General features: G+C 65.9%; 2 protein-coding genes across 29 annotated transcripts in view; one reads left to right on the top strand and one right to left on the bottom strand.

Moving 5' to 3' along the window:
• Positions 1 to 18,184, top strand: part of BAIAP2 (BAR/IMD domain containing adaptor protein 2) — a 60,590-nt gene extending 42,406 nt beyond the window's left edge. For 2 of the 13 annotated variants that reach the window (XM_032456619.1, XM_032456615.1), the window contains exons 7-15: positions 3,031 to 3,183; positions 5,539 to 5,763; positions 5,876 to 6,077; positions 6,682 to 6,883; positions 7,822 to 7,890; positions 8,328 to 8,490; positions 10,287 to 10,321; positions 12,762 to 12,808; positions 16,716 to 17,394. In XM_032456619.1, coding sequence (XP_032312510.1) covers positions 3,031 to 3,183; positions 5,539 to 5,763; positions 5,876 to 6,077; positions 6,682 to 6,883; positions 7,822 to 7,890; positions 8,328 to 8,490; positions 10,287 to 10,321; positions 12,762 to 12,789 — 1,077 coding nt within the window. In that variant the 3' untranslated portion in view covers positions 12,790 to 12,808; positions 16,716 to 17,394. The other 11 variants (XR_004311588.1, XR_004311589.1, XR_004311587.1 and 8 more) reach the window with 11 other exon arrangements.
• AATK (apoptosis associated tyrosine kinase) overlaps positions 18,020 to 27,564 on the bottom strand; it is a 33,896-nt gene continuing 24,351 nt past the window's right edge. For 10 of the 16 annotated variants that reach the window (XM_032456609.1, XM_032456595.1, XM_032456597.1 and 7 more), the window contains 8 exons: positions 26,794 to 26,927; positions 25,475 to 25,559; positions 25,272 to 25,393; positions 23,689 to 23,838; positions 20,600 to 23,243; positions 20,381 to 20,511; positions 20,015 to 20,194; positions 18,020 to 19,017 (listed from right to left, as the gene is read on the bottom strand). In XM_032456609.1, coding sequence (XP_032312500.1) covers positions 18,516 to 19,017; positions 20,015 to 20,194; positions 20,381 to 20,511; positions 20,600 to 23,243; positions 23,689 to 23,838; positions 25,272 to 25,393; positions 25,475 to 25,559; positions 26,794 to 26,927 — 3,948 coding nt within the window. In that variant the 3' untranslated portion in view covers positions 18,020 to 18,515. Of the gene's footprint in view, positions 19,018 to 19,268; positions 19,895 to 20,014; positions 20,195 to 20,363; positions 20,512 to 20,599; positions 23,244 to 23,688; positions 23,839 to 25,271; positions 25,394 to 25,474; positions 25,560 to 26,793; positions 26,928 to 27,564 lie in introns of those variants that run through there. The other 6 variants (XM_032456600.1, XM_032456602.1, XM_032456604.1 and 3 more) reach the window with 6 other exon arrangements.

Below are 27,564 nucleotides of genomic sequence, written 5' to 3'. Positions count from 1 at the left end.
AGCTAGTCAAGTCCCTCATCCTTGCAGCGCTGGTTCCCAGCGCTGGTGGGGCTTTGAGGAACGTGGGAAAGCCACCATGGGGAAACCAAAGCCAGCGCTCCTCCCCCCCTCTGAGTCACTTGCTCCGGAGGGAGAGGAGACACGTGTTCTGACCACTTTTGTCTTCTCAGATTACAGGGCTGTTCAGCCCAGGGTGACTAAGTGGGCGCGTTCTGTGGGTCTTAAATGCTTTCAGCTGGGTGTTTCTACAGTGCCGTCGCCATGGCACCCGGTAAGCCGGAGCCGGGCGGGGGATGGCCAGGGACGGCTGTGGCTTCTCCTGCGGCTTAAGTCACTGGGCTGTGGGGTCACGCGTGTTCTGTCCTCTGCGCTTTCCAGAAAGCGTGCACACTCCTGCATCTTGCGGGGTGTCCCTATCCACAGCGGCCAGGGGGCCTGGAGCCTGCGTGGTAGGGCGTCCTTCTGTCCCTCGCCTTCAAGGCCGACGCTCCTCTCTTGGCCTCAGTTTCCAGTATCTGCCCCGTGAAGTGGTGGCTTCTCTCCGTGAGAAGCTGGTGTCCTGGAAGAGGAGTCAGGAGGACCGCTGTTCCTCAGCAGCAGGGCATGCGTGTGTCCCGGCTGGGGTGCTGGGTGTGGGGGCCCCCAGTGCCCATGGCCCCTCTCGGGCCAGCCATCTCTTGGGGGCCACCAGGATGGCTCTCCTGCCCACCTTCCAGTTACCCCGCCTGAGACCTGGGCCACTGTCGGGCCTTGTTTGAATAAGTGGAGATCTTAAAAGTAAGCCACCGCTCCTTGTCCCGTCACGGGAGGCCGCCAGGCAGCTAATGAGGCCAGCGCCCCGCGCCTGCATGTCCAGCGCTGGCTTCCCTCCCCTCCAGGGAGCACGGGCGTTGATGTGAAAGACGGTGCCACAGCCTGAAAACCCAGAAACCGTCTGCAGGACGACGGGGACACCGGGCAGCTCGGGGAGGAGCTGTGCTCAGCAGCCGGCTTGGGGCGGCCAGACCCCGGGGGCCCACGTCCTGGTTTGCGCCGCTGTCCTGGGACGACCGCTCACAGAGGCGCCCCTGCCTCCTCGAAGTCCCTGTTCAGGTGGTAACTAGGGCTTCTAAGCGCCTCAGCCCATCCCGCCCGGGCGTGGGGTCTGCACATGCCTGGCTCACCCTGAGTCCCCATCTCCCAGGCCTGGCTGGCCTTGGAGCAGCCTCAAGGGGGAGTGGGAGGTGGGGACACCACGAAGGGCCTGGGTGTGGCTTCCTCTGGGGGTTAAACCCTGAACTCCTTCCAGAACCTCGCAGAGACTTCTCATGAGCCTTCCCTTAGGGGGCTCCTGGGACCCTAGCCGAGCCCGTGTGTGGGGATGGGCTAAGGCAGGTATCCCTGTCCGGGGCTGGTTGGAGCCTGCAAGGCCATGTCCATGTCCGAACGTCCCCTGGAGGGGAGAGAACAGCCACGGAGCAAAGCGAGCTTGGGGCCCTTGGGGGCTTCACCCTAGCACTGGGCGTTGCTTGTTTCGGCGACAGGGGAAGGAGTGTTCATCAGTGTCCCTTCTCTGAGCAAGCCCTGCCCCTTCCAGGCCCTTCTGTCCAGGAGTGTTTCCACCCCCAGGCCTCCTGTCCTCACAGGCACCCCAGGGTTCTGAGCCAGCTCCTGGGCAGGCTGCTGGGTGGCATCTGAGGGCTCCCCCACAGCGTGGCCTCGCCCACCATGCCCTCCACAGGCCCTCAGCAGCACCCGCGATCTGCAGGCGCACCCCCACTTCCCAGAGGAGCCGTGGTGCAGGAGGTTGTGCGGCAACGGGGGCAGGAGGCACTGGCATGTTTAGTAACCAGAAGAGCTTCTGGAGCCTCCAGGCTGCCGTGGTGGGTGCAGGGAGGGGGGTGGGGAGCAGGCCTGGCCCAGAGCCCGCTGGACGCCCCCTGCCTTGGAGGTCTCTCCCCTCAGACATTTCTCAGGCACTCGGGCCCCATGGTCATAGCCGTGACCCTGCCGCTCCCTCAGGGGTGGGTAGTGGGCTGGCCACATTGAGGCCATTTAAGCTGGTCTTCCAGGGCGCGGAGGTGGGGTTCAGTGTGGGAGGCGAGGTGGTCTGCAGAGCAGAGGGAGCAGGGTCCCATTTCTGGTGACAGTGCACAGCGCAGGGCAGGCCGTGCCAGGGTGTTGTACTCAGGCTGGCAGAGCCAGTGCGCTGGTGACAGCCTGGGGGCCGAGCCCACAGCCGGCAGGCAGGCTAGTCCTCATCCCTCCAGCTGAGCACCGCCGCCCACCCACACGGAGTCAGAGCTGCAGGGAGGCCGCACCCTCGCGGCCCGGGCCTGCCCCTGCCTGAGGACGGGGCTCGATTCTGGAAAAGTTGCTCCCTGACAGAGACCCCAGGGCTGGGGTGTCTGCACACCTCATGGACGGTGGGTGCAGAGGAGAGGGGAGACAGGAGGGAGCCAGGAGGGCCCTGTGCCCACTGGAGCCACCGGGGCTCGACGGGCCTGCACACACGGACGCTGAGGGGGCTCTTTGGGCCCTGATGGTGCATGTCGGTGCTCCTGCCTCCTGTGACAGCTGCCCAGGACTTTATTACCAAAACTTTCCAGCCTGCAGAACGTTCCACTGTGCCCCAGCGTCAGGCAGCCTTCTGCGTCCGCATCCTCTGCCCACCCCCGTGGGATCTGGGTGTGAATTAGTCATCTCGACACACCACGCAGGCTGAGCATTCCTGATGCACCAGCCGTTGGGGTGGCTTTCAGTGGTTGGCATTAGGATCCGCTGGAGGTACTGTGCCGCCCCCAGGCCTCACTGAGCTGTCCGCCAGTGTGGTCTCTACATGTGCAGCCGCCAGGGCTCAGGGGCCAGGGAGCCAGGGGGCAGTGACACAGCAGGGCACACTTGTGGCCAGAGTGAGTCACGTGGCCAAGCCCCCTGCCAGGGGGCCAGCTGGGAGGTGGCCCGCTCCACTTGTGTGGGGCTGCCCAGAACTGGAGGTGGGTGGATGCTGTCCTGCCGAGGGCTCACCTGCCTGCCCTCCCTCCCCCTCAGTACATCGATGCGATCGGCAACAAACAGGGCGAGCTGGAGAGCTATGTGTCGGACGGCTACAAGACCGCCCTCACCGAGGAGAGGAGGAGGTTCTGCTTCCTGGTGGAGAAGCAGTGCGCCGTGGCCAAGAACTCTGCCGCCTACCACTCCAAGGTGAGGTGCTCACTCTGTGTGGGGCCAGGCACGCCTCTGCAGACACAGGCTGCTTCCCCCAGGGAACTCGGGGTGCCCAGCCTTGAGCTGTGATGAAAGCACCGTGCCCAGTGCCCCGTGTGTTTCATCCCGACCCCAGGGAGAGTTGGGGGAGGAAGAGTTACCAGGTCAAGGGTACAGATGTTTTAAGATTAGTTAGAAATTGCTTTGGGGTCTTTGTGAGAGCAGTTGCGCTGACAGCCCACTACGAGCGCTTCCCCCGGGCACCCCTCCCCCCCCAGAGCCAGCGAGCCCCAGAGGACACTGGCTCCCCTGCAGGGATAGGCAGCTTCAGTGTACTTTCTGTTCCCCATAGTCCACAGGTAGATCTGGTGTGGGATCAGCTCTGTGCGCTGGGACATTCCAGAACGTTCTGAGAGAATAGATGTGGCCAGGCAGCTGAGCCGACCAGGGAGGCCCTGGTTTGGTCCTTTTTCCATAAGGGGTTCTGCGGGTCAGCAGGGTTCGTGCGCCTCACATGTGTGCTTGATCTGGCTCAGCTTCTGGTTGCCCTGGCCTGGCCACCAAGGAGACAGGCCCTCCCTCCGTGGAGAGGCCCCTGCTGCTGGTGCTGGCCCGAGGGCCCTCACCACAGGTGCTAGGAAAGGACAGCGACAGGACCTGTGTCCCTGCAGGCTGGGGTGGGGCCATCCTGCTAAGTGGCTTTGCGTCCAGGGCCTGTGCTAGCAGCAGGACGTGGGAGGGGCCCCGTCGCTACCTGCACCGCCGGGCGGGCGGGCACCTGCTGCCAGCCGCAGTGTTCCAGCAGCAGTGGCCGCACTGCCACGCAGCCCCAAGCAGGGCTGCAGCAGGCGTGTGCGCCCTCTGGTGGCGGCTGGGCCTGCGGCTGGTCAGGGAGCGCGTGAGCTCGTCCGTGCGGCTGGAGGACAGAAAAGCCGTCCTGCCCCAGGACGCCACCGCCCGCTTTCTTGGGGAGCTGACAGTGCATGAGCGAGACTTGATAGGCAACTTCCCAGGGAGCTGGACCCCAGCCCCCTGAGGGGTTAGAAAGAGGCAGGAGCCCCAGGCTAAGGCACCAGTGCTTGAGGGCAGGACCCCCATGCCCAGCAGCTGGCCACCGGCATTTCCCTGGTGTGCAGCTCCAGGCCCTGCAGCGCCGGGGCCGTCGGCACCTGGTAGAGCCCTGGGCTGCACCCTCACCCTAGGTTGCCCCTGTTGGGGCTGGGTCCCTGCTGACCCGCTTTCTTCTCAGCCGTTTACCTCCACCAGAGACCAGATGGTAAATGTTTTCTGTTTTGGCCACCGCACACGGAAGCTGCCACAGATGTGTAAACCACGTAGGTGTGGCCGTGGTCCTCAAACCTTATTTACGGGTGGGCAGCCAGCCCTCAGGCCGTAGTTTGCTGGCCCCTGGTCTAAACCAGCAGGTGGTGGAAAGGGCCGTGGCCTGCTCAGAAGGGCTATTTGTCCAGCATCGTCCAGTCTTCCCATGTGGGTGCCCCTCCCTGTCCCAGACACAGGTCAGAAGAAGTGGGAAGAAAAGGGGGAGAAGCAGTGAGGGCTGGACAGCCTTTTCCAAGGTCTTGGAGACCGTGATTGTTCCAGGCGGGGGGTAGCTCCGTCCAGCGGGCCTGGGGTCTGCAGTGGGACATGGGTTGTATCACCTGCTGCAGGTATGGTAGCCCAGTTGGGCCAGCAGGCCTGGCTCTCCCCATGCAATGGACACAGGACTCTCGAAAGGGCTGCAGGGGGTCTCAGGCTGGTGTCTCACTTCTGGCTGTACCCTACCCCGGGTCCCTCTCCAGGCCGTGGTTTCCTTGTCTTCTGTCAGCCCTTGTGCTTATCTGGCCGCCTGTGTCCTGGGCAGGCCCTGGTGGGCTCTCAGGCCCGAGTGGGGGCCTGACTCTCAGACCTGCAAGGATGGTGTTCTTCCCAGCATCTCGCGGTTTGTCCACAAAGGCTGCCTGCCCCATGGCTGACCACGGGATCACCTGTGCATTTCAACATCCTTGGGCTCCTGGGGAGGCCCCCGCCCAGGGCAGGCCTTGGTTTGATCTCATTCCTGGGGATCCCTTGACTGCACGGCTCACTGCACTGCATCCCCTTTCCAGGGTTGGGGCTCAGGGCCCCACAGGTGGCTGAGCTGGCTGCGGGGTGCCTCGCTTGGTGAAGAGCTGCCCGGGCAGCGCCCCCTCCCGGGTAGGCGTGTCTCTTTAGAAGCCTTCTGTGCTGCCGAGGTGGGGGCGTATCCTGAGGTCGGCTGCAGGCCCTGTGCGGAGGCCCTCCCAGCCCTGCCCGTCTGCAGGAGCCACGGCCGGCCCTCGCTCCCACCCACCTTGTTTACCTCCACTTCAGGGCAAGGAGCTGCTGGCGCAGAAGCTGCCCCTGTGGCAGCAGGCCTGCGCGGACCCCAACAAGATCCCGGACCGCGCCGTGCAGCTGATGCAGCAGGTGGCCAGCAGCAACGGCTCCATCCTGCCCAGCGCCCTGTCGGCCTCCAAGTCCAACCTGGTCATCTCGGACCCCATTCCGGGGGCCAAGCCCCTGCCAGTGCCCCCCGAGCTGGCCCCATTTGTGGGGGTAAGTCCTTGCTCTGGAAAGCTTTCCAGCGTGGCGGGTTGGGGCTCTCCACGTGGCCTCGCCAGGCCAGGCCCTCCTGCCACACCGTACCTCTGCTGCCTCTTCTCAACAGCGGTTGTCAGCCCAGGACAACGCGCCTGTCATGAACGGCGTCTCGGGCCCGGACAGCGAGGACTACAACCCCTGGGCTGACCGCAAGGCGGCCCCGCCCAAGAGCACGCCCCCGCCGCAGTCGCAGGGCAAGCTGAGCGACTCCTACTCCAACACGCTGCCCGTGCGCAAGAGTGTGGCGCCCAAGAGCAGCTATGCCGCCAGTAAGAGCTCCCGGCCCCGCCCTGCCCCCCTCCCGCAGGAGGGGCGCCACCCTGAGGGCAGGCCGAGGGCTGGGGTGGGGGGCTTGGGGGCTTGGGGGTACGCGACCTCTGTGAAGTCCCTGCCCTGGACCCTGGGTTTGGGCCGGCCTCCTCGTTAAGTGAGCATGGCAGGGCGGGGCCGGGACCCTGCAGCGCAGCCCATGACAGGAGCAGGGGTGATGCTGGGGAGGGCTTTTCGGATCAAGGGACAGGGGACCACTCCCCGCCTGCCTGCAGCCCGGCTCTCGCTCCCTCCTGCAGCCGCGCAGGGGCCTTGGCCGTAAGGGGCTCCGAATCTGCAGATGAGAAAGGTGGGGCTTGGGCCCTGGGAAGTACTCCCGCTGGTAGGTGTTAGGTCTGAGGCTGGGTCCACACACGTCCCAGCAGTCTGGGTCCAAAGGGCCCTGGAGGTCTGGTGAGTGTCCACCAGGCTGGACCATCCACCTCCGGGCCCACCAGGGGCCTCCTGCCGCCCCACCGCCGCGCACCTGAGCTGATGCAGGCCAACCGCGTCGTCTCCCCGCTTGGGGCGAGAACCCTCACACCTGCCCTGTCGTCCCGGCAGCCGAGAACAAGACCCTGCCCCGCTCCAGCTCCATGGCAGCCGGCCTGGAGCGCAATGGCCGCATGCGGGTGAAGGCCATCTTCTCCCACGCGGCCGGTGACAACAGCACACTGCTGAGCTTCAAGGAGGGCGACCTCATCACCCTGCTGGTGCCTGAGGCCCGAGATGGCTGGCACTACGGCGAGAGCGAGAAGACCAAGATGTGAGTCCCCGGGGTGGGGGGGCAGCCCTGCTGGCCCCTGGGCATCCAGGCCCCACGCCTCCCGCAGGCTGCTCATCCAGCCCGAGCAGACGCAGCCGTGGGCCCCCGCCATCCCCTGACTTGCCGTGCGTCCCGCGTGTGCCCTCGTCTCCCGCCTCCCCTGCTGCCGCGTGCGGCCTCCAGTCGGCAGAGGCCAGCCTTCCCCACGTGCCCTGTGCACGTGTGACCAGCTTTGGAGTTGGGTTCTAGAAGGGACATGGGTCAAAGGGGGCCGCACTTTCATGGCTTCACGTCATACTCGTGGTCTAGAGGCTGTGCCACTGTCTGGCTCTCGCTCCGCCCGGGGGCTGCCCCATCAGGAGCTGCCCCTCCCCCCCAACCGTTGTCTGCCCACGCCTGTTGTCGGGGTGAGAGACCCCTGCTGGGGGCAGGGTCTGCCCAGGTGCGTGCCTCCCTACGTAGCCTGGGAGGGAGAGGCCGGACGGGGCTTCGCTCTGACCTCCTGGCAGCCGCCACCCTAAGGGGGGTTCTGAGGGGCAGGGGCACTGGGGGACACCCCCTTTCCCAGACACCACACCTGCCTCTCTCTGAACGGTGTCTTGTGGTGGTGGTGTGGCTCTGTGTGCCCACCTGGGGCTGAGGCCCCGCCCAGCTGGGCCACCTGGCCGGAGACCAGACTTATGTGTTAAGAGAAGCAGGTACCCTGCTTGGGGTCCTGGCATCTTCCCCACACCTAGCCTTGCTCCTGTCCAGGGCACTGAGCTCAGAGCTGGATGAACACCCCCGGTGGGAGCTGGGGTCTCTTGGTCTCTCTGGAGCATTTACACGTCTCCTCCACAGATGGGTGTGGCCAGGCCAGGGGACCGGTGGGACTTGGGGTGAGGTGGCACACTAGGACAAAGGGGCTGGTGCACTCTGACCAGCGTCTCCTCTTCCAGGCGGGGCTGGTTCCCCTTCTCCTACACCCGGGTTCTGGACAGCGACGGTGGCGACAGGTTGCACATGAGGTGAGAGTGCCGGCGGCAGGTGCCCTTAGCACTGCACGTCTGAGGCTTTAGATGCAGGGGTGTGGATGTGCTGTTAGGAGTGGTCATCATGACTGTGGGATGGCTCCTGTTCAGTGGCTCATTGTGGGGAGACTGTCCTTGCCCCACGCTAGGCCTGGGGCATACCCTCGCAGCCCTCCCCTGTGGGCAGTGTGCATGGTGGGGGGCCCCAGCCACTCCCCGTGAGCCCCCAGGTCCTTCTGGCCCTCAGGGCAAGAGTGACTACCAGGACCACCGAGGGGCTGAGTGGCTGCCATTTAGAGGAGGGGGTCCAGTCAGCAGGGCTGCACCCCAGGTCACTGAGAGCAGCCTCCTGTCCTGCCCTCTCTGAGGGGCCCAGCGAGGCTGGGGGCAGCTGGGCTGGGGCTGGGCTGACCCCCGGCAACCCGTCCCCGCAGCCTGCAGCAGGGGAAGAGCAGCAGCACTGGGAACCTCCTGGACAAGGAGGACCTGGCCATCCCGCCCCCCGACTATGGCACGTCCTCCCGGGCCTTCCCCGCCCAGACGGCCGGCGCCTTCAAGCAGAGGCCGTACAGCGTGGCTGTGCCCGCCTTCGCCCAGGTGAGCGCGGGGGCCCGAGCAGGCTGTGGGTGGCTGGACTCGGCCACAGCCCCACGTTGGCGCCTACCCTGGAAGGCTGGGTGCTTGGGGTTTGGGCCTGGCATCTGCACCCCTGCTGGTCCACTTTAGGGGTCACAGCCGGTTGTCATCTGCAGTCTCTGGGCTCAAGAAAAGGCCCAGGTTCCTCTGCCTGCCCTTCCCCTCAGCTGGGGCATCTGGACGCTGTCTTGGGAGGGCGTGATGTCCAGGGGACCCTTCCCTGAGAGCCATGGAGCTCCTGCAGTCATGGGTCCGAGTGCAGACACAGGCGCCTGCCACTCAGGGCCTGATGAGGAACTGGAACCTCCTAGTTAGCATGGTTCTGGGCCCCTCGGGAGGCAGGGTCTGACACCCACGGCCAGGCCACTGGTACCAGGGAGCCAGGGTCAAAAAATCGAGGCCTGGGTCCTTGGGTGTGGGTCCCCCAGCATGTATGGCAGTCCTGAGGCCACCGTGGGGCTGGGCTGTGAGCGTGGACAGTCCCGCACGGCTCTGAGCAGGAAGCTCGGGGCTGGAGGGGCTGAGACCTCCAGGACGCTCATCGGCTGTGGCTGCGTGGGAGGCAGGGGCCAGTCTCCAGGGCCGGGCCTCAGGTTGGGGTCGAGAGCCCCCCAGGCAGTAGGGAGGAGGAGAAAACACATTTCTCTAGAACTTGGGGCAGCCTCGGTTGACCACCAGGGAGGTGACCTGACAGCTGAGGGCTCCCACGCTGACGGCGTGATGTGGTGCTGGAGGTGGATGAGGCAGAGAAGGCTCTGCGTGCATGGTGGGGGACCCTCCCCGCCTGGTGGTTGTCCTGAGCGGCCACCCCGCCAGCCCCCCTCACAGAGGGGCTTCCTGGCACAAGCTGTGTGAGGTGCCGGGTTGGCCAGGGCTGTCTTCAGGAGTTTGCAGTTTGAGAGAACATGGTTTGAGACAATTAAGTGGGCAAGACTGGGGTGGTGGGTCTGGGCCCTCGGAGCCTTCCAGAGAAGGTGAGGCTGGAGCTGGTGGTCGGCCCTGGTGGTCGGCCCTAGCGGCCGGGAGAGGCTGGCCAGCCTCAGGGGAGGTATGGTGCCTTGGGGTCACAGGGACAGGCTGCTGAGCAGCAACACGTGGGCGCCTCTGGGGCCTTGCGCACAGCTGGCCAGGCCTGGAGGGATCTGACCACCGCGTGCTACTCGCTTCATGGTCTCTGGATTTGGTTTTGTTGCATGGAGGGCCACGGAGGGTGCTCCCAACACCGCTGATGGCCCCGCACCCTCCTTCCCCAGGGGCCAGGAAGCTGCAGCTGCGCTGAAGGCGCAGGGGCCGGCACAGGCTGGCATGGGGGGCCTGCAGGTGATCATCCATCACAGCTGCCCTCCCACACCAGCCTGTCAGCTTGGTTTCCCTGCCCAGCCCCCCGTTACTTGCCCATACCCCCAGTGTCACTGGGTTCCCCAGGCAGCCCTCACCTGCCCAGGTGCTCCTGCCATGTGACTGGCAGGGTGTGCAGTCCGTGGGGGTCGTGTGTGGAGAGGGGTTGTCAGGTGGCCTGTCCTGAGCGTGCCCATGAGTGTGAGCTCACACTGCCCACAGCTGAACACAGGCCAGGCAAGGAGGCCCCCTGTGAACTTGGGAGGTCACTGTCGTCGTTCTCATGCCCTTGGCTGCAGACAACACTACACTCCCTGTGGTCAGGAGGGGCACCTGGCCCACCCAGCCCCTGTCCTGCGGGCCCTGCCTCACCCCCTGGACCCCAAGCTGACCTGCTTCTGCTTCACCACTCCCCACAGGGCCTGGATGACTACGGGGCGCGGGCTGTGAGCAGGTAAGGGGGTTTCAGATGCGTCCGTGGAGTCTGTGGGTGGCGGGGAGCTGCTCCACTGGGGACCGCCATGGAGCGCTCCCCCCTCTGGTCTGCTCTGCAGGGGCCTGTCTGGAGACCGCAGTGTCTCCAAGGCAGAGTGAGTAGGCCTGGGGTGCCTGTTCCCTGTCCCTCGCCCTGCTGTGCCCCCTACCATCTGTGGGATGGGATCTTCAGGGCAGGGGCAGGGTGCCCTGTCCTGTGGCCGCAGTCCAGAGATCGCCGAGTGGGAAACGGCCTCTCCCAGAGCTGCCTCTGTGCTCCCATGGGGGTGGGTTGGAGCCCACCTGGCCCTGTGTCTGAGCCAGAGCAGGGGCCCCCTGCCCCCACCACGGGGCTCCCACTCCTTCCCAGTGCAGCCCCCTGGGCTGCCTGCAGCACAGCAGGAGCCCCTTCACCCTGTGGCCCTGCTCGTCCTTCCCGGCGTCGACCCGCCTTATCCACTATCAGCCAGGAGGGGGTTCGCCTCCCCCCCAGCTCATCCCCCGAAAACCAGCCCACACCGGCAGCTCGGTGCCACTGCCTCCTGGGGCCCCGACCTGGGCCCAGCCCTTGTCCTGGCTCCGGGGGTCTCCTGCCCCTGCCCCCAGGGCCGGTGGCCAGCCGACCCTGAGCAGCCGAGGGCCGCGGCGGGGCGGCGTGTGCCCAGCAGCCGTCCTGTGCTTTGTTCCGCAGCGGCAGCGGCACGCTGGTGTCCACAGTGTGAGGACGCTGACGCCGGCAGCTGCTGCCCAGAAGCGCTCCCGCCCCTGCGCCCCGTCTGCCTGGCCTCACCGGTTTACACCTTGGCGCCGTTGGTTTCTCCTGGGTGGTGTTTCTCTCCCACCGGCCCCGCTCCCTGCCTTTTGGTTGGTGCCCCCAGACTCTGTGATCCCCCAGGGTCCATGGTGCTGCCCCACCTCTGCACCCCGTGTTTACACGCCCCTCCCGTGTGTCCCGCCAGGAGGGAACTGCCGCCGGGTGGCGCGGGTGAGGCGTCCTCGCCGCTGCTCCCCGCCTGCCGTGTTCATGACGCGCTGTCCCTTTTCAAAGGCTCAGCAAGAGCCGGGTCTAAAGTTTGAAAAAAAAAATCATTAAAAAAAAAAAAAAGAAAAACGGGAAAAGAACTTTTCCTGAAAAAAAACAGATCTGCATGGACTCCGGTGTACGTACTGTTATCTCTGCATCTGATCCCCCAGCACACGCTGGCACCTGTCGGGATGGGCGGAGTGCGGGGGGCACCCTTCCAGGGCCGCGCCCAGAGAGGGGTTCGGCTGAGCCCGGGAAGCCTCCTGAGGAAGCTGGCCGCTCCTGTGAGGGAGGCCGCAGCCCCGGCCCGGCCCTGCCCGCCGCCCAGGCCGGGCTCCGGAGGGCGTGCTGCCCCGACGCCGTCTGACAGTGTACAGACAGAGCGCGGCGCCAGCCTTGGGGCACAGTGACCACACGGTGAACTGGCGTGGAGGGGTCTGGCCGCACTCGGACATTCCAAGGACCTCCAGAGACCAGCCCCAAGCCTACGAGTTCTAGAAATGTTTCTTTAACCAGCCTGTGATGGAGTCTCAGCTGCACGGGGCAGGGGCACGAGGCTGGCCCAGTGGCGCAGGTGGTCCCTGCCCCCTCCATCGGCGCGCTCGTGTCCCCTGTGTCTCGGCGGCTTCGGAGCAGCCCCTGGCCTTGCGTCTCCACACCCTGACCCTGGGAAGGGAGCGAGGGCGCGGCCCCGCGAAACTTCAGATGCTCCTCTTTCTGGTGTGACTTCGCAAAAGCCTCCCGCCCCTCCCGTGGGCTCGGACGTGGCTGGTAGCGTTTGTGAGGAGAGCAGCTCCAGGCAGAGCCCGTTTTATAACTAAGGGAAAAACAAGCCAGAGCACGGACCTGTGTAAAAAGAACCTTCTGCGTCGGCGTTCTAGCTCTGCTGAGAGACCTCAAACCCAGGGATTCCACGCGCAGTGGAAGGACGTAGACACAAAACCGCGGCTGTGTGAAGACGTAAAGCGCTGAAAATACTTGTTTCCTTTCCTCTTTTTTTTTTTTTTTTAATCTGAATTGTGCCCTGTGCTGCAGTTGTTTGAATAAAAGTTTTATTTATTGCACCGAGTTGGGTGTGGTGCCTCTTTTCAGCCCCGACGCGTGTATCGTCCACAGAATAACCGAGGTACAGCCGGTGCCAGCCAGTGCGGCTCTCCCTGGGGGCCGCCTGGGGACGCCCTGCCCTGGGTGAGAGCCACAAGGGCTGGTCTGGGGACGCCCTGCCTGAGCAGCCCTGCTCCTTGCTACCTCCTCCCTCCGAAGGGCTGGAGAGCCAGCTCCGCCCTGCAGCCGGTGTCTCCTGCCCCCACCCTCCATCCGGTCTGGCCCTGCGTGTCCTCAGACCTCACTCCCGCCCGTTCCGCTCACACCAACCAAGCCTTGTGTTTCCTTGCAGTGCCGATGTGGAAGTGGCCAGATTTTGAGCCGCCCCTACTAGAGTTAGTAAGTTGTCGTGGCTTCTTGTGCTGGTCGGTCTGTGTTCCCAGCAGCTCCAGAGGCCCCTGATCTCGGCCGGGGTGGGGCCTGCGGGGCTGCTGAGCCCGCCTCTGCTCTGGCCCCCAGCCTGCGCTTGCCTTGGGTCTCTCCTTGGGCTTTCCTCCTTCTGGAAGCGTGCAGACCTGGCCCGGCCCCGTCTGGGTTCCCTCCTGCCTCCGCGGGGTGCTTCGGCCACAATCAGGGTGGAGCCTGGTGATCAGCTGCGAAGCCGGCTTTGGGCTCCTTTGGCCTAGTGCCCCCCGGACCGGTCCCCTCGGGCCTGGCCGTCTCCCAGGTTGGTGAGTATCAGAGCTCCTTGGGGGCCGGGGAGACAAGGGAGTGGATGGGGACAGCGCCATGGCTTGTGCCCAGGTGAGAGCCACAGGCAGGTCTGAGCAGGCGCCCACAGCTGCCCTGCAGGGGACGGGTGGATGTGGCAGCTCTGTCCGGCCCGTCTTGCCTCCACCCCAGCGTGGCTCCAAGGGGCTGCGTTAGACTCTCCAGGCCAGTCTCAGCCCCCACCTGCTGAGGGGCCCTTCCCTGCCCTCCCTGGGAAGCAAGCGCCAACGGCTGGCGGGAGTTGGGGCCCCTGGCTCTGGGTCAGGTGGCACTGCCGCCTCTCCGCCATACCCCAGCCCTGAACACGAAGTCTGGCAGGTGGCCCTTTACGGAGGCGGTGGTCCCTCCCCCTCCCGGGGGCGTCGCACGGTGCCGTCCTCTCTGCAGGCGGCCGGGCCCCTCCAGCAGATACTGGACCTCGCCCTCCTGCTGTGGCCTTTTTCTTGAGCTGCGGTACGAGTGCTGGAGAATTCTGGAGATAAGTGCTCCTGAACCTGGGGGACAGAGTGGAAATGACTTGGACCCTAGCTCAGTAGTGGGTGTCCTGGGCCAGCCTCCTCCCTTGCCCCTGTCCCTCGTCTGAGATGCTCCGAGGGGCCTGCATCTCCCGCCCCCCCGGTCCCTCCTTGCTGCAGGGGCCCGGCTGTCACCCCCTGGGGGTACTGGAAGGGGGAAGGCTCAGGAAGGCTGGTGCAGTATCTGCCTAGAGCCCCACTCCTGGGTGCAGGGCAGAGCCCCGGGGGGCACGGCGGGCGGGGCTGCACTCAGCACGTGGGGCTGCCTGCCCTGATGCCTGTACCAGGGGCAGGCACATCGGAAGTCCCTCCGCTTGTTTGAGGCGCCCCGCTCGGCTGTGCCTGAGTGTGCAGCCCTGGGACGGCGGTGGGGACAAGAATGACACGTTCAGAAGGGCCGACGTCCGGAAGTCGTGGAAGACACGTGTTGAGAGGAAACCATCTGAGATAATGTCGAAGTCCACGTGTAACCACTTGTCGCTCCTCCGCTCAGAGTCACCGCAGGACCCGAGCTGCGCCTTGGCTGCTCTCAGAACCGCCCCATTTCTCACTCAAGTAGTGGATCCAGAAGAGAACCCTAGGTGGTCGCCCCAGACCCCCAGTGAGCCTGAGCCTGGACCTGCGGGAGTCTGCAGAGGACCGGGCCGTGGGGAGAGCCCTTCCCGGTGAGGGATCCAGCTACTGCCTGCCTTTGCCACGCCAGAGACTCCAGGCCGGCCCCCACCTCAGGAGCAAATGCATCCTCTGCAAAAGCGACTGTCACCCCCGCATCGCTGCTCGGAGTCTCTCAACAGCCGGGGACAGAGCCCACTCCCCATGTTCCTCTGCCGAAGTGCCCGGTGACCCCCAGGGCAGGAGCCCCGACCTCCTTACAGTCTGAGCCTCGCACACTCGGACGTCCTCCTTTGGCTTTCTTTGGGCACAAGATCTCGTCCTGTGTTTGGTGGTTCACTGCGGATCACCCCCTGACTGTTTCGGGAGGAAGGCGTGGCCCTGGCGTCCATCGCCCGGCAGTGACAGCTGCAGGATGGGAGGGTCTGCGGTGGCCTCAGGTCCAAGTCTTGTCCTGTGCTGCCATCCCAGAGTTGACCCCGGCCCCCAGCCTGGGGCCAAGGCAGGCACCCTCCTTAGGGTAGCTCATGAGCCTGATCTTTGACAGAATGTTCCAGATGGTGGTGGGCACCCAAGGGGGCCTTGCCCTCTGTGTGGTGCTGAGGGTGGGAGTGTCCCACCCATGGGTCTATGGTGGCAGTTACTCCAGATCCTGGAGTATTCGCAGCCACCGCCTGCTTCCTCAGAGCCCAGTGTGGATGGCATGTGCTGCTTTGGTCACTGTTTTGGGGGAGGAGATAAGTGTGGATCAGAGGCCAGTCACTTCAGGAAGATCTGACCTCAAGTGACAACGTGGGTTTGCCCCCAGACCTTTCTGGTGAGAAAGAGGGCACGTCAGGACACTCGGCCACATTCTGCCCCCAGCTCCTGCTAACACAGGCACCGTCCTCCGTTCCCTGGGTCCCTTCCTCGGCTGGTTCCCAACTCTGGATGGACAAGCCTGCCCCATTTCTAGTCCCCCAAGGCCTCCTACCATGACCCTGCCTGGGGACAACCAAGGGCCTGGAGCCCTCCTCTGGAACCAGAGCCCAGTCAAGAGGGCAGCTGGGGCAGGGCTGCCCTCCATGCCGTCCTGGGCCAGACATCACTGGTCACAGTGGATCCTCGGCTTCAGAGCCTGCAGGCAGCTGTCCACGGTCAGTGGAGCCGAAGCACATCTGCACAGCCGGAGCCAGGCCCTGAGGGAGGGAGCCCCAGGCTGGAAGGGCCTGCACACCAGGATGGAGGGGCCCTGAGCCGGGGGCGGGAGCCGACGTGGTCCGTGCTGCTGGACCTTCAGGCATCGTCTTGGAGACACAGAAGCTGCATGCTGGGGTTAGTCTTCTCTCGCTAGTTTATCCTTTTAAAGACAGCCCCAAAGTGCCTCAGTTTTCCAGAAAACACTAAGTCCTCAGGCAAACTCGGGGTGCCCACTCCACGTGCTCTCTTCTGGGGCCCCTGGATGGAGCGCCCGCCCGCCCAGTTCCCTGGACGCCCGGCCACGCCAGAGGCTGCAGGTAATGGCTCCGGAGCCCACTGCTGCGCCGGGAACACGGCCCCGTCTGTGCCGAGCCTTCCGTGTCCCACGTGCCATCTGTGCTGTCATCTTGGGGCTGTCCGATGTCCCCTAGCCTGCTGTCCTGTGCAGTCCCCTTGGGCAGGTCCTCTGCGCCAACCAGGGAAGCCGAGAAGGGGCTTCCCTGAGCAGCAGGCCGGGTGCCGGCCCCACCCCGTGCTCATCCAGTCCATCTAAACCTCTTGTCTGGCACGTCCATCTGTCCGTCAGCTGCAGCCTTGGCACTGGGGCGGGTGTGGCTCCCCTCGAAGGAGGCAGTGGGCCCTCTGCAGGGACCTGCGGCAGCCGCCCTGCCAGCCCCGTCACTGCCCGTGTGCCTGTGTGTCATCTGTGTCGTGTGGGCGTGGGGCAGGCTGAGGCTCCCGCCACCTTCCAGGCCCGGGCTGCATGGGCTGGGCTGCTGTGGTCTGCTGCACTGTGTCCGTGTACCTGTGTGTCGACAGCCGCGTCCTTGCAGTCGGCTCAGCTGCTGTTCTCGGGCAAACGGTGGGGGGACGCTGGGCCTTGTGGGGCGGTGCACGTAGCTCGGGGGCTGCCCCAGTCTCGGGGGGAAGGCCCAGCCCCTGGGGCAGGTGGGGAGGGTGCAGCGGGCTGCCCCCCACGCCCACCCACCCACCCTGCCCTGGGAGGGTGCGCAGTTCGAGGTGGGGTGCATGTAGAGGGAGTGGAGGGTGTGCACTGAGGGCTAGCTGGCCTTGCCGATGGCTCCCCTTCCTGGCTCTCTCGCAGCCTCCGCTGCCCACCGGCTCTTAGCTCAGAAGCTGGCCATTGGGTCCAGGTGGTGGTTGCCCACAGGGCGTAGGGCAGTACTCGCAGCATCCCTCTCTGACACGCTCTCCTCTTCTCTCCGCAGGAACCCCTTTGCCAGTGTCCAGCTGAAGCCGACGGTGACCAATGACAGGTCTGCTCCCCTCCTCAGCTGAAGGCCACCTCTGCACCCGCTGCCCATGGGGCCCCTCCTTCCCCGCCCTGACCTGGAAATCTGCAAGGCCCTCCTCCTCCCGCCTCACCTCAGTCTGGCCTGGGCTGGGCCCCGGCTGTCCCTCCAGGGTCAGGAGGTGGCACCTGGCCATGGCAGAGGAGAGTGAGGAGGGCCAATCCCCAGAGCCAGCTCCCGGGGTGCAGGAAGGCCACCCTGTCAGCTCGTAGCCATGAGGGGCACCCCTGCCTGGTTAGCAAAGAGGCTGCCCACCTGTGTTAGCCTGCGGGCGGGATGGGGGCAGGAGAAGAGCCTGCCACCCTTTGGAAGATGGATTTACTATGAGCACTTAACTTTTCTGGCAGACCCTCGCTCTGGGCTCTGCTGGGCCTCCCTACGCCTGCTGGCAGTTTTAGGGGGCCTCCATCCAGCTTCTCCCTGCCCAGGCCTAACACCCATCCAGACCTGGCTGAGGGCCCCCAGTGCCCCTCCCTGGCCCCGGGGTGGGTGGGTGGTGCTATGGCCTTGTTTGTCCCCAAGCTGTGTACCATTGGGGGGGTTCTGCTCCAGGATTCCTGGGTGGGCCTCCCTCCCTGCCCTAGCTGCTTCTATATTTCAGTTGAAATACAAGATTTTGGAACTTCATTGGATCCGTGCTATTTAACATTTGTGGCTGTGATAACAGCCCTGCTGACCACGCTGGTGACAGCAGTCCTTACCTAGGGAGAAGGTCCAGGCAGCGTGTGCCTGCTTCTCCCAGGTCCTCCAGGGAGGGGCACTGGAGCCCTGAGCCACCTGCAGCCCACACCCCAGGACACGAAGCAGAGGGGGTGGGGGCCCAGGTGAGCAGAGGTCTCACTTTGCAGAAGATGGAGACAGGCCAGGTAGGGGTGCCTAGAAACCCCAACTCCTTAAAACTCTCCTTCCCGGCTCACCCTGCTGCGGGCTAGGGAAAGCCCTGGAAAGGTGGAGGCGAGAGCTCCCCAGAGAGGCCTGTGGGGTGGGCCCCCCTCCTTACTTAGGCAGGGCCACCTTCCAGACACGAAGAGAGGGCTGCAGGGGCCGGACCCCACCCTTGTTCTGGGAGGACCTCCAGCTCGGGTACATCTGGGGCCTAGGCCACCGCTTCCCTCCACCTGGGGGGCTCCCTCCTGTACCCCGACCCCGGTTCGGCCCATGCCCCCTCCTGCCCAGGGCTGTAGCTGCAGACTCCCAAAAGAAAAACGCTTGGCATGAAGGCTTTTTTTTCCCTTAGCTTTGATTTCTCTTAAAAAACAAACAAAAAAGGAACAAGACAATCACACCAGCATCCTAAGCCTCAAACTAGTAAGACAGCACAGACCCCGGACATCCCCACCCACGCCCCCGAGCAACAATAAACTTTGTCTCTTTGGCAACAATAACTTAAAAGCATCTCATTTCCATTCGCTCCACAGCGGTTACAAAAATAGTCCCTGGGCTGCCCTGCCCCACCCTCCCTCCCAGCACCCCTTCCCACAGGAACCCCCGACACTGACCATGGGGTGAACCACCCACTTTCCTTTGGCAGCTGGGCGAGGCTGGACAGAGCTCTGCAGAGGGGAGCTGCGCACACTAGCCAGCCTCGGGCACCAATAGACCAGGGCCACGGCGGCAGGACTGGGGCCAGGAAGCCCCCCAGCTTGGCCCACTCACAGAGCCCAGGCAGGAGCGGCCCTGGACCCGGTGGGGAGGGAGCTTACGGGTCTAGCTGATTCAGTGGAGAGGAGAGAGCTGCAGGCTAGGAGCCGGGGCACCAGAGCCTGGGGTCCTTTTCTTGCACTGAGGAACCCTGAACCGGCAGATGGGGTGAGGACACAGTGGCCTGCAGTGCACTGCAGGACCCGGTGGGCAGGGCGTGCGAGGTCCCCTGACAGCGGGGGGGCAAGGGGGAGCGGCCTGGGGCTGCAGAGCATCCCAGGAACTAGCAGCAAACCGAGTGTCCAGGACAGATCCTGCCCGCAAAGAAGCGCGGGGCTGGCGGGCACAGCTGCTCCACCACCCAGGGCCAGGGTGGGGGCCTCTCCTGCGCCGCGCCTGCAGGGGCTGCGAGGACCAGCGAAGCCCTGGAAGCTGCTGCTGACTGCTGCCAGAATCGAGGTCCCCCCACTCGTGGGCACCATCCTCGCTGCTGCCGGGAGGACCAGCAGGGGCTCCAACGGGGGACCACGCGGGCCTCAAGCCTCTTGACAGCTGCCCCCAGCCCCTGCTGCATGGCCTGGCAAACAGAAGGTGCCCCATGAGCATGTGGGGAGATGCGGGATAGCCGGCGTCCCCTCCCCCCAGGACCCCCTCCCCCAACCTCAGTCCCCGCCTGGGGCTGCAGCAGGCCTGCCTGCCTGCCTGTCGAAGGACTGTTACTCTGCCCACCAGGGCCCAGGCCCGGCAAAGCTCAGCACCCGCCCTGAGTCCTTACAGGTGGGGAAACAGACCCACACAGGGCTGGGCTGGCCAGGGTCACACACCCACCTTCGGATGCCGTTTCTCTGTTCAGACATCTATTAAGGGCACACAGTGTGACAGGGACAAGCCTTCACTGGAGGCTGCAGTCACAGGCCAAGGGCAGCAGGGGAGGGGAGGGGAGGGGCTGGGTCTGCCTGGGGAAAAGATGGCCAGGAGCATCTCAGGAAAACCTAGTAGAATGAGGGAGAGGGGCAACTGGGTAGGAAAGAGCCCACCTGGTCTGAGGCTAACAGGAGTGGAGCTTGGAGGGAGAGTAAGCTAAGGCCTCTGAGTAGGGCCCCACTTGAGCACCTGAGCCACTACCACCACCAGCTCTTGTGGGCAAGGGCCATCAGGTCTGAGATGTGCTGGGGAGGGCGGAGTGGATGCGGCAGACCCGTGGGCACTGGGAAAGTTCTTGTGGGAGAGGCTGCCACAGGTTTGGGGGCTATCAGAGAGCAGGGCACTCAGTGGACTGGGGCCTTTGGAGGAGGTAGAGGAGAGCCAGGCAGCATTCAGCCTAGGTCCCGGCGTGCTGGGCCAGCTGTGCGCAGGGCACTGCATCTCCCCAGGAAGGCGAGGCCATGCACCAAGGTGGCCAGAGCAAGCAGGCCTGGTGGGGGGCCAAGCGCTCCTGTTTCCCCATCTGAAACCTGAGTTTGTCCAGAAGGCCGGAAATAAGCGCAGGGCCTCACGACCTGCAGGTGCCCCTCTAGGCCACCCTCGCCACTGTCCCAACGCAGTACCCCCTGCCAGCCCCGCTGCAGCCTCACCTCCCAAGGAGTCGGCATCCGAGTCGGAAACGTGCGTGATGGAGAAGCGAGAGGCGGGCGCGGGCGAGACGGCGAAGCGTGAGAAAGGGCCCGGCGTGGCCGGCTTGGGGGACGCGGCAGGCGGGGCGGACTCCATGGCCAGCGACGGCGGGAGGCCGGAGTCCCACTCGAACCCTCTGCCTGTAAGGAGCCCACTGTCATTGGCAACCGCCGAGCTCGTGGGGGAGGCCGCGCCCGGCGCATGACACCACAGCACGGCCCCGCCCCCTCGCCCCGCCTCCAGCACAATCGGACACACCCCCACCCGTGTTGCCCCGCCCCCTGCCACATCGTCCCGCCCCCAGCTCACCCTCTTCCGCCACGGACCCGTCTGGGGAGCGGTCAACCAGGCGCGGTCGGCCGGGGGCGCTCGGGGATCCCGGGCTGCCAGCCAGGAACGCGGGGGGCGACTCCTTGGCCCCGGGGAAGGGGTCCCCGAGCTCCCGGGTGGGGCTTTCCTGGAGGAACAGAGCAGCACGTGTCTCCCACCGCTTCCGTCCTGCCAAGGACCCTCACCCCCGCGCAGAGCCCGCGGCGGCCGCCCACCTGGTCGAAGAGGTAGACCGTGACGTCGTCGAAAAAGGACACGGCTTTCTTCTTGCGCTCCAGGTCCTCGCAGAAGGCCTCGGACAGCAGGCTGGGCATCTTGAGCAGGCTGCGCAGGTTGCGAGCGCTCTGGCTCTCCGCCACCACCACGGGGACCGGCGGTGCCTCCTCCTCGCTCTCCTCACTTGGCTCCTGGATGCTGTAGCAGCGAAGCTCCTCGTCCGACTCGTCGCTGTCCTCGCTGTCCTCCTCCTCCTCCCGCCGGCCCCCCGGAGCTGCGGGGAATCCCGGCAGGGCCAAGCAGAGTGGGGTTCGGGGGACACCTGGGCCCCCTGTCCTTTCCTGCAGGCCCGACCCGGACAGCAGTCCCGGGGCTTCCTGGAGCTCAGGGCAGTGGCCTTCTGAGTTTGCTGGGACTGGGGTCAGCAGGAAAATCTTAGACTGCCCAGGGCTGGGCACAGGCAGCACCTGGGCTGGGTCTTGGGGCCAGGGAGGCTCTAGCCCGGGGCCTGCAGGGCAGGCGCTTGGCTCCAGAGAAGAGGCCTTGGGCAATGGCAGTGGCGGCACCTCCTCGGGGCCCGCGCCCTGCGCCTCCCCGGACACCTCAGTCTCAGGGGAGGGCTGTGCAGACTGCGGCCTGGGGCCCTGCGGGCTCTCCAGGCGGGGCTCTGGCCCTGGGGCTGGGACACCCCCTCGCTTCTCCGCGGGGCCCAAGGGGGGCTCTGGCTCCGCGTCCAGGTCTGAGAAGTAGGCAGAGTCGCGGTAGGGAGTCTTCTCGCTGAGGCCACCCAAAGAGGCGGGGAGCTGAGTCTCGGGCCCGGGGCTCTCGCCTTCTGAGGCCAGCTCCCCAAAGGCCTCAGGCTCACAGGGCTCATGCGCCTCCTTGAGTACAAACTCCGGGGACTCGTAGTTCTCCGTGTCGTAGCCGCTGTCTGGGGCTCGGGGCTGACCTCCAGGGGTGCCCACAACTGATGGGCTGAAGACCTCACCGCCACCATTGCTGGCTGAGGATGGGATGTCCGGGGAGTCCAGGGAGTCGGGGGTCCCCACCTGCTTCTGCAGGGAGCAGAAGGCTGGTGTCACGTCCGGCTTCCCAGCCCGTGGGCCGTCGCTGGACAAGTCGGTGAAGACACCGGAAGTGGCCTGAGCCGTGTCCTCCTCTTCACTGCCTGGCGCCTCCAGCTCAGGGGAGCTGCTGTCACTGTCTAGGGTCCGGGCTGGCTCAGTGGCAGGCGCCTGGCTGCTGGTGGTGGTGGGCGAGGCAGGCAGGGTGGGCGGGGCACCGGCCTCCTCGGCGGGAAGTGGGGCTCCCTCTTGAGATGGGGACGGGATGGAGGGAAGGGGCAGCTGGAGTCCAGCAGAGCCTTCAGCCTCCTCTGCAAGCCTGGGCTCTGCCTGGGGGCTGTCACCCCTACTTACGGCTGCCTCTGTCCAGGGGCAGGTGATGAGGCAGGGAGCAGGTGCCAGGCCCTCACCAGGATATAGAGGGGGCAGGCCAAGGCAGCGGCCCAGCTCCTGAGCAGAGGAGGCCCCCTTTGGCCCAAGGAGAGGCTCCCTGAGGTCGTCTGGGGCCATGGGACGGCCCAGCTCGGGGACAGCCCACAGTATCTGCCTCACACCGGAGCGGCAGTCCAGGTAGCTGCCTGCACGGCCCGGGCCCCAGAGCTCTGGCGCTCGGCAGCCGCTGTTGTTGTTGGCCGACACGTTGGAGCTCCAGTGTCTGTGCTGGGCAGCCCTGGGTGCCTCGGCCTCCCCCGGTTGCTCCCCACCTGGGGACAGCCGGCCCCCGGAGCTCCCTGAGGGGGATGTGCCCAGGGGGTCCTCAAAGAAGGGCGGGCAGAAGGCCCCCACGCCCCAGTCGGTATCCTCCACTCGGGGCTCTGCCAGCATCAAGGTCCCCGGAGAGGGTGAGCGCGAGGCGCAGGGCAGGTCACGGGCATGGCTCCTGCACGGGTAGTAGTCGCAGTGGCCCCAAGGGCCGCCAACAGGGGGCGCATGGCCCAGCAGCGGCTCCATGGCCAGCGAGGCGGCGGCACTGCCGTCAGAGTCACCTTCGTGGTCGCTGCCGTCGGGGCGCAGGGCCGCAGCGTGGGTGCTGGGGGCACAGCCGGCGCAGTCAGGGTCATGGCCCGTGGCAGGCGTCGGGTCCTCCAGGCGGATGAAGTACTCACTGCCCACCGACGGGCTGTGCGCGCTGAGCACGGGCACCACGCCAGGGGGTGCGCCGTCGGGGGCGCAGAGCTCCTGCAAGCGCGCAGCGCCACCCGGACTCAGTGCGCCCCCGGGCGGCGGGAAGGCCTCGGTGCCGCGGCCTGCCTCCCACTTGTACTCAAAGTTGAGGCCGCGGCTCGTCTCTGTCACGGTCAGCACGTCGTCGCCGTCCCCGTGGAAGCCGTCGCCGGCAAACTGCTCTAGCAGCGGGAAGGATGAGGTGGCGGCCAGCTCGCCGGCGCCCCCCAGTGTCAGGCCCGCCGCCCCGGGCCCCGCACCGCCCCCACCGGGCCGTAGTGAGCGCCAGCGCCGCTCGAACTCCTCCTCTGCCTCCGTGGCGCCCTTGGCGCACAAGTAGGACAGCAGCAGGTGCACCTCCTCGGCTGTGGGCCGCTGCTCCGGCTGCAGCCAGCAGAACTGCATCACCTCGTACCTGCGGGAAGGGATGCCCAGGCTCAGGCCCCGCCCCACGGGGGTCCCGCCCAGCCGGGACCCCGCCCCCAGAGTGAGCCAGTCTGCCCTCAGCGTGGGGTCAGGGTTCCCCTCCTCACACCCCAAAGCCCCTGAGGACAGTGAAGGGAATCTCCCGAGGTGGGCCCGGTGGTTTGGGAACCTCAGTGTTCAGGACACTTTTCCTTAGATTCTCCCCGCCCGGCCTGCAGGCGAGCTCGTGTTGTGGGTTAAGAAGGTATTTCCATTGTGGGTACAGGGTGGGGCCCAGAGGTCACCCCTGACCCAGGGGTAGCCAGGGTGAGCTAGAAACTGAGACCCAGGTGGTCAGGAGGAGCCACCTGTGCCCTGGGGACTGGGAGCACCCCCCTTTTGTCTCGGCCTTCCAGGTGGGGACCCCCACTCGGCCCAGCACCGCGGGGCCTCACCAGCGGTCGGCGAGGCTCAGCTGCAGCTGGGGCTTGGGCAGCCTGAGCTGCTGCTCCCGGACGGCGTAGGCCAGCACCTGCCGGTCGGAGTGGTGGGGGTAGGGCTGTGCCCCCAGCTCAAAGAGCTCCCAGATGGTCACGCCCAGGGACCTGTGGGGTGACAGCCATCAGAGGGCTGCCTGGCCAGCATGCCACTGCTGCACAGGGTCTCAGCCTTAGGTGCCCAGAAGCAGCTCCCATCATGACATCAGCGTCTGGGGACGCCCCTCCCAAAAGATGGCCCCCTCCTTCAGTCAGCGGGCAGCTGCGCCACACGGCCAGCCCGAGCCCGTGCCCAGGGTGCCTGGACAAATAAAAGCCCAGCTGGCCGCCCACAAGCCAAGCCCACCTGTCTGTTCATTTGCTCGTCCATTCCCCTGCTGTGAAGCCGACACTGCCAGGTGCAGAGGCTGCCCTGGAGAAGCCCCCATTCCTGCCAGGCACCCCCGGGGGGGGGAGTCTAGGGACACCCCAGCCAGTTTGAGTGGGCAGGGGGAAGGCAACTGGAACCCTTCCAGTGGGTGGTGGCTTCAGCCAACTCCCAGGGAACCCAGGCTGTCCCAGGAGACGAGGCACGAGGGAGGGACAGATTTGGCAAGAGAAGTCATGGTGGCCTTAGTCACAGCCATCTGCCCCTGACCACCCACACTACACAGCCCTATGCCCTCACCAGTAGGGACGGTCAGTGAATGGGGAGGCGGGGACCAGGGGATGGAGTGTCTGTGATGGGGGCACAGGTAGAGACTAAGGGAGGCCACAGAAGGCTCAGGGAGCAGGGCTGGGCCATGGATCCAGCCCTGAGGGGTCCGTCAGGAGCAGAGGGAGGCCTGGAGCGCTCGGAGGAAGCAGGAGGGGGAAGCAGAGGCACGTCAAGGCCAGGCACGGGACCACCATGGCCCAGCCTCTAGAGGCCACAGTACTGGGCCTGAATGTCTGCTCTGTGCCCAGCCTGGTGGCCCCAGGCTGCAGTCACAGGAGACCCCCAGCCCCCACAGGCCCCTCTCATGGGAACAGGTGCCACCGCGAGGCCCCATGTCTCACCATACAGCCTGTCACTCCCGGCAGGCTTTCCAGCCTGACCACACCTGACCCTGACGTCTCCAGGCGTCAGCCCAGCAGGTCCTGGGAGGAGTGGGACTTCCTCCACGGGCCCCCAGGCCCCGCCACCCCACCAACCCAGCTGCCATGGGCCACTGGCACTGGGCAAGGACAGGTGGCACAAGAGCCCCACGATCCCTCCCAGGGCCGAGTTTGGCCACCTCCTACAGAGCGACAGGGTTGGACAGACCCCACGTCATCACGCACACGGCCTGGCTTTGAGTGGCTAGCCTGGATGCCCTCTGATGGGAGGAAGCCAGCTGGCAGGTGGGACCCAGCCCCCGGCACCCCCAGCACCCCTCGAGCCTGCAGATCCTGCGTCCTCACTGGACACTGTCTCAGGCACCAGGCAGGGCCACCGTGAGGTCTGATGGTCGTGAGTGAGAATAAAGTCATTGGGTTTTGATGGGCCACGTGCTCGAGGGCGCCGCCGGGACCTCGCTTACCACACGTTGCTGGCCTTGGTCTGGTCCACCACCAGCAGGTTGCAGTGCACCTCGTCCACCAGCTCGGGCGCGATCCAGCGCAGCGGCACCCACAGCTGGTCAGCGGTCACGAAGTAGTCCTCCTGCGGGCACGCGGGACCCCGTCACCCTGTGGCCCGGCACCTGCCCTGCGCCCTCAACCCGGCCCAGCCCAGCCCACTCACCCTGTATTTGCCGTGAGACAGGCCGTAGTCGCCGATCTTCACCGTCAGGTCGGCCGTGAGCAGGCAGTTCCTCAGGGCCAGGTCACTGGGGGTGGGAGGGCGGGGTCAGCCACAGGGCCGGGCTGGGGCATCCAGGGCCCCCAGGGGGCTGGGCCACTTGTCGCCAGTGGCATCCTGGGCTCGGCTCGGTAGGTGGGTGGAAAGGGGCGTCTGAGAGGCTGTCCCCCCCACCCCCTGCATGGAGTCCCGGCCCCTCACCCAACACTGGGCATCTCAGAGGGTCCACGTGGACGGAGCCTCAAATGTTACAATACAGACAAGGAAAATGAGGCGCAGAGACGGCTAGCACAAGCCTGGGGCCCTCCGTGGACGTGATCTGCCTCACTGGTACCCCTGCCCCTGACCTCAGCCCACCCCCCTTTTCCTTGGACACCAGTCTGCTTGCGTTGGGGGGTGGTGCAAGCAAGCCAGCCTGAGGGCACTGCAGCCTCCTCCCGCCCACCACACTATGGGCCTCTGCTCCGGGGAGACAGGCATCAGTGGGGACACTGAGGTCCCGAGGGCCCCGGGGCTCCTGCCCCACACAGGGCCCAGGCAGGGCGTGTGGAGGGCTGAGCTGCAGCCGTGTGATCACCCCGCCACTGTCTCCCACCCACTGCTGGCCCCGGCTGCCAGCCTCTCTGCCTTCCTGGTGGCCCTGTGGTGTCAGGGTCCGGGGGCCGGGACAAACGTGGGGGCAGCACACACTGGCCAAGTGCTGCCGTGCTGGGGGCACAGACGGTGCCAGGGGCCGGGAGGGCTCGGCGGGCGGGCGGGCAAGCCAGGCGCTGGCAGCTGCCCTCTTCAACAAAATCACTGATGCTGGAGTCACATGTGTCATCACTCAGCACCAGGATATTGTTGGGGAGGACGGCCGTGTGGGGTCCGGGGCTGGTGGGGCCACGTCCATCGCCACTCCTTCTGGCACGCCCCCCTACGCTGGGCACCCCGGCCCGACTCTCCAACTTCAGGGGCCGGGGAGGGAAGCAGGACAGTCAGTCCCCCCCGCGGGCGGGCCTGAGGCAGACAGAGAGCAGGGGCTGGTGTAGGGCCACCAGGTGGCACTGACCACCTTGGGGACAGAGGATGGCTGGGCCTCAGACCAACAGTGTGGGTCGCTAAGCTTAACCGTCCATCCGCCTGGTGTTCTTAGTAAGGTCCCTTGCGTGGTGGTCCCAGAGGCTGAACAAGGGCTCACCCAGGTAACAGAATTCGCCTCCCGCAACCCCAGAGCAGGGGCGGGGGCCAAGCAGCGAGCCCGGGGCCGCCCGTGCCCTCACCTGTGCACGTAGTTGTTGCGATGCAGGTGCAGGACGCCGCAGGCCACCTCGCAGGCCATGCGCTGCAGGGTCAGGGGGTCGGGCGCCATGGACTCTGCCACCCGGCAGCTCCGCAGGTAGCCCTTGAGGTCTCCCTGCCGAGAAGGGCAGCGCCATCACCGCCGGCAAGGAGCGGATGCCCGCCCAAGGCCCCCACCAGCCCCCCGCACAGGGCCCAAAGCTGCCCAGAGGAGCCCCTGCGTCCGCCCCAGAGGCCAGCTCGCAGCAGAATGACCCTGCAGGTTGGGGGGACCTTCCTCAAACAAGTCAGTGGGGCCACATTCCTCATACGGACCATGGGGGCCCAGGTGTCACTACCTAACAGCTGTGGGCGGCAGGCAGACCACACCAGCAGTGACGCCCAGCCAGGACGGAGCCCAGGACCGGTGACCAGGGGGTCTGCTGGCAACCCCTGACCTGCTGACACCACCAAGGAGGGCCCAGACACCCCAGGAAGCCCCAGGAGGGCACAGCCAGGGCCAGGGGCTCAGAAACCAGACGGTGGGGGGCCCATGTCTGTGGAGGGCACCTCCCTGTTGGGGCTGGAGCTACAGGTGTGGGAGGGGGCCCCAGGGGCCGGCTGCAAGCACAGGGCAGCCCCGTGACTAAAGCGTGGTGAACGAGGGAGGGGAGCGGGCCTCCCCTGCTGACCGGGCTGCAGAGGCGGGGGGGGGGGGCAGCAGGGCCCTCCCCAGGGTGCGGTGGACCCCCAGCCCCAACAGCCACCCTCCC

The sequence above is a fragment of the Camelus ferus genome, chromosome 16 (assembly GCF_009834535.1).
Source record: "Camelus ferus isolate YT-003-E chromosome 16, BCGSAC_Cfer_1.0, whole genome shotgun sequence".
NCBI classification, from domain to species: domain Eukaryota; kingdom Metazoa; phylum Chordata; class Mammalia; order Artiodactyla; family Camelidae; genus Camelus; species Camelus ferus.
This window is presented reverse-complemented; position numbering and strand designations above follow the sequence as displayed.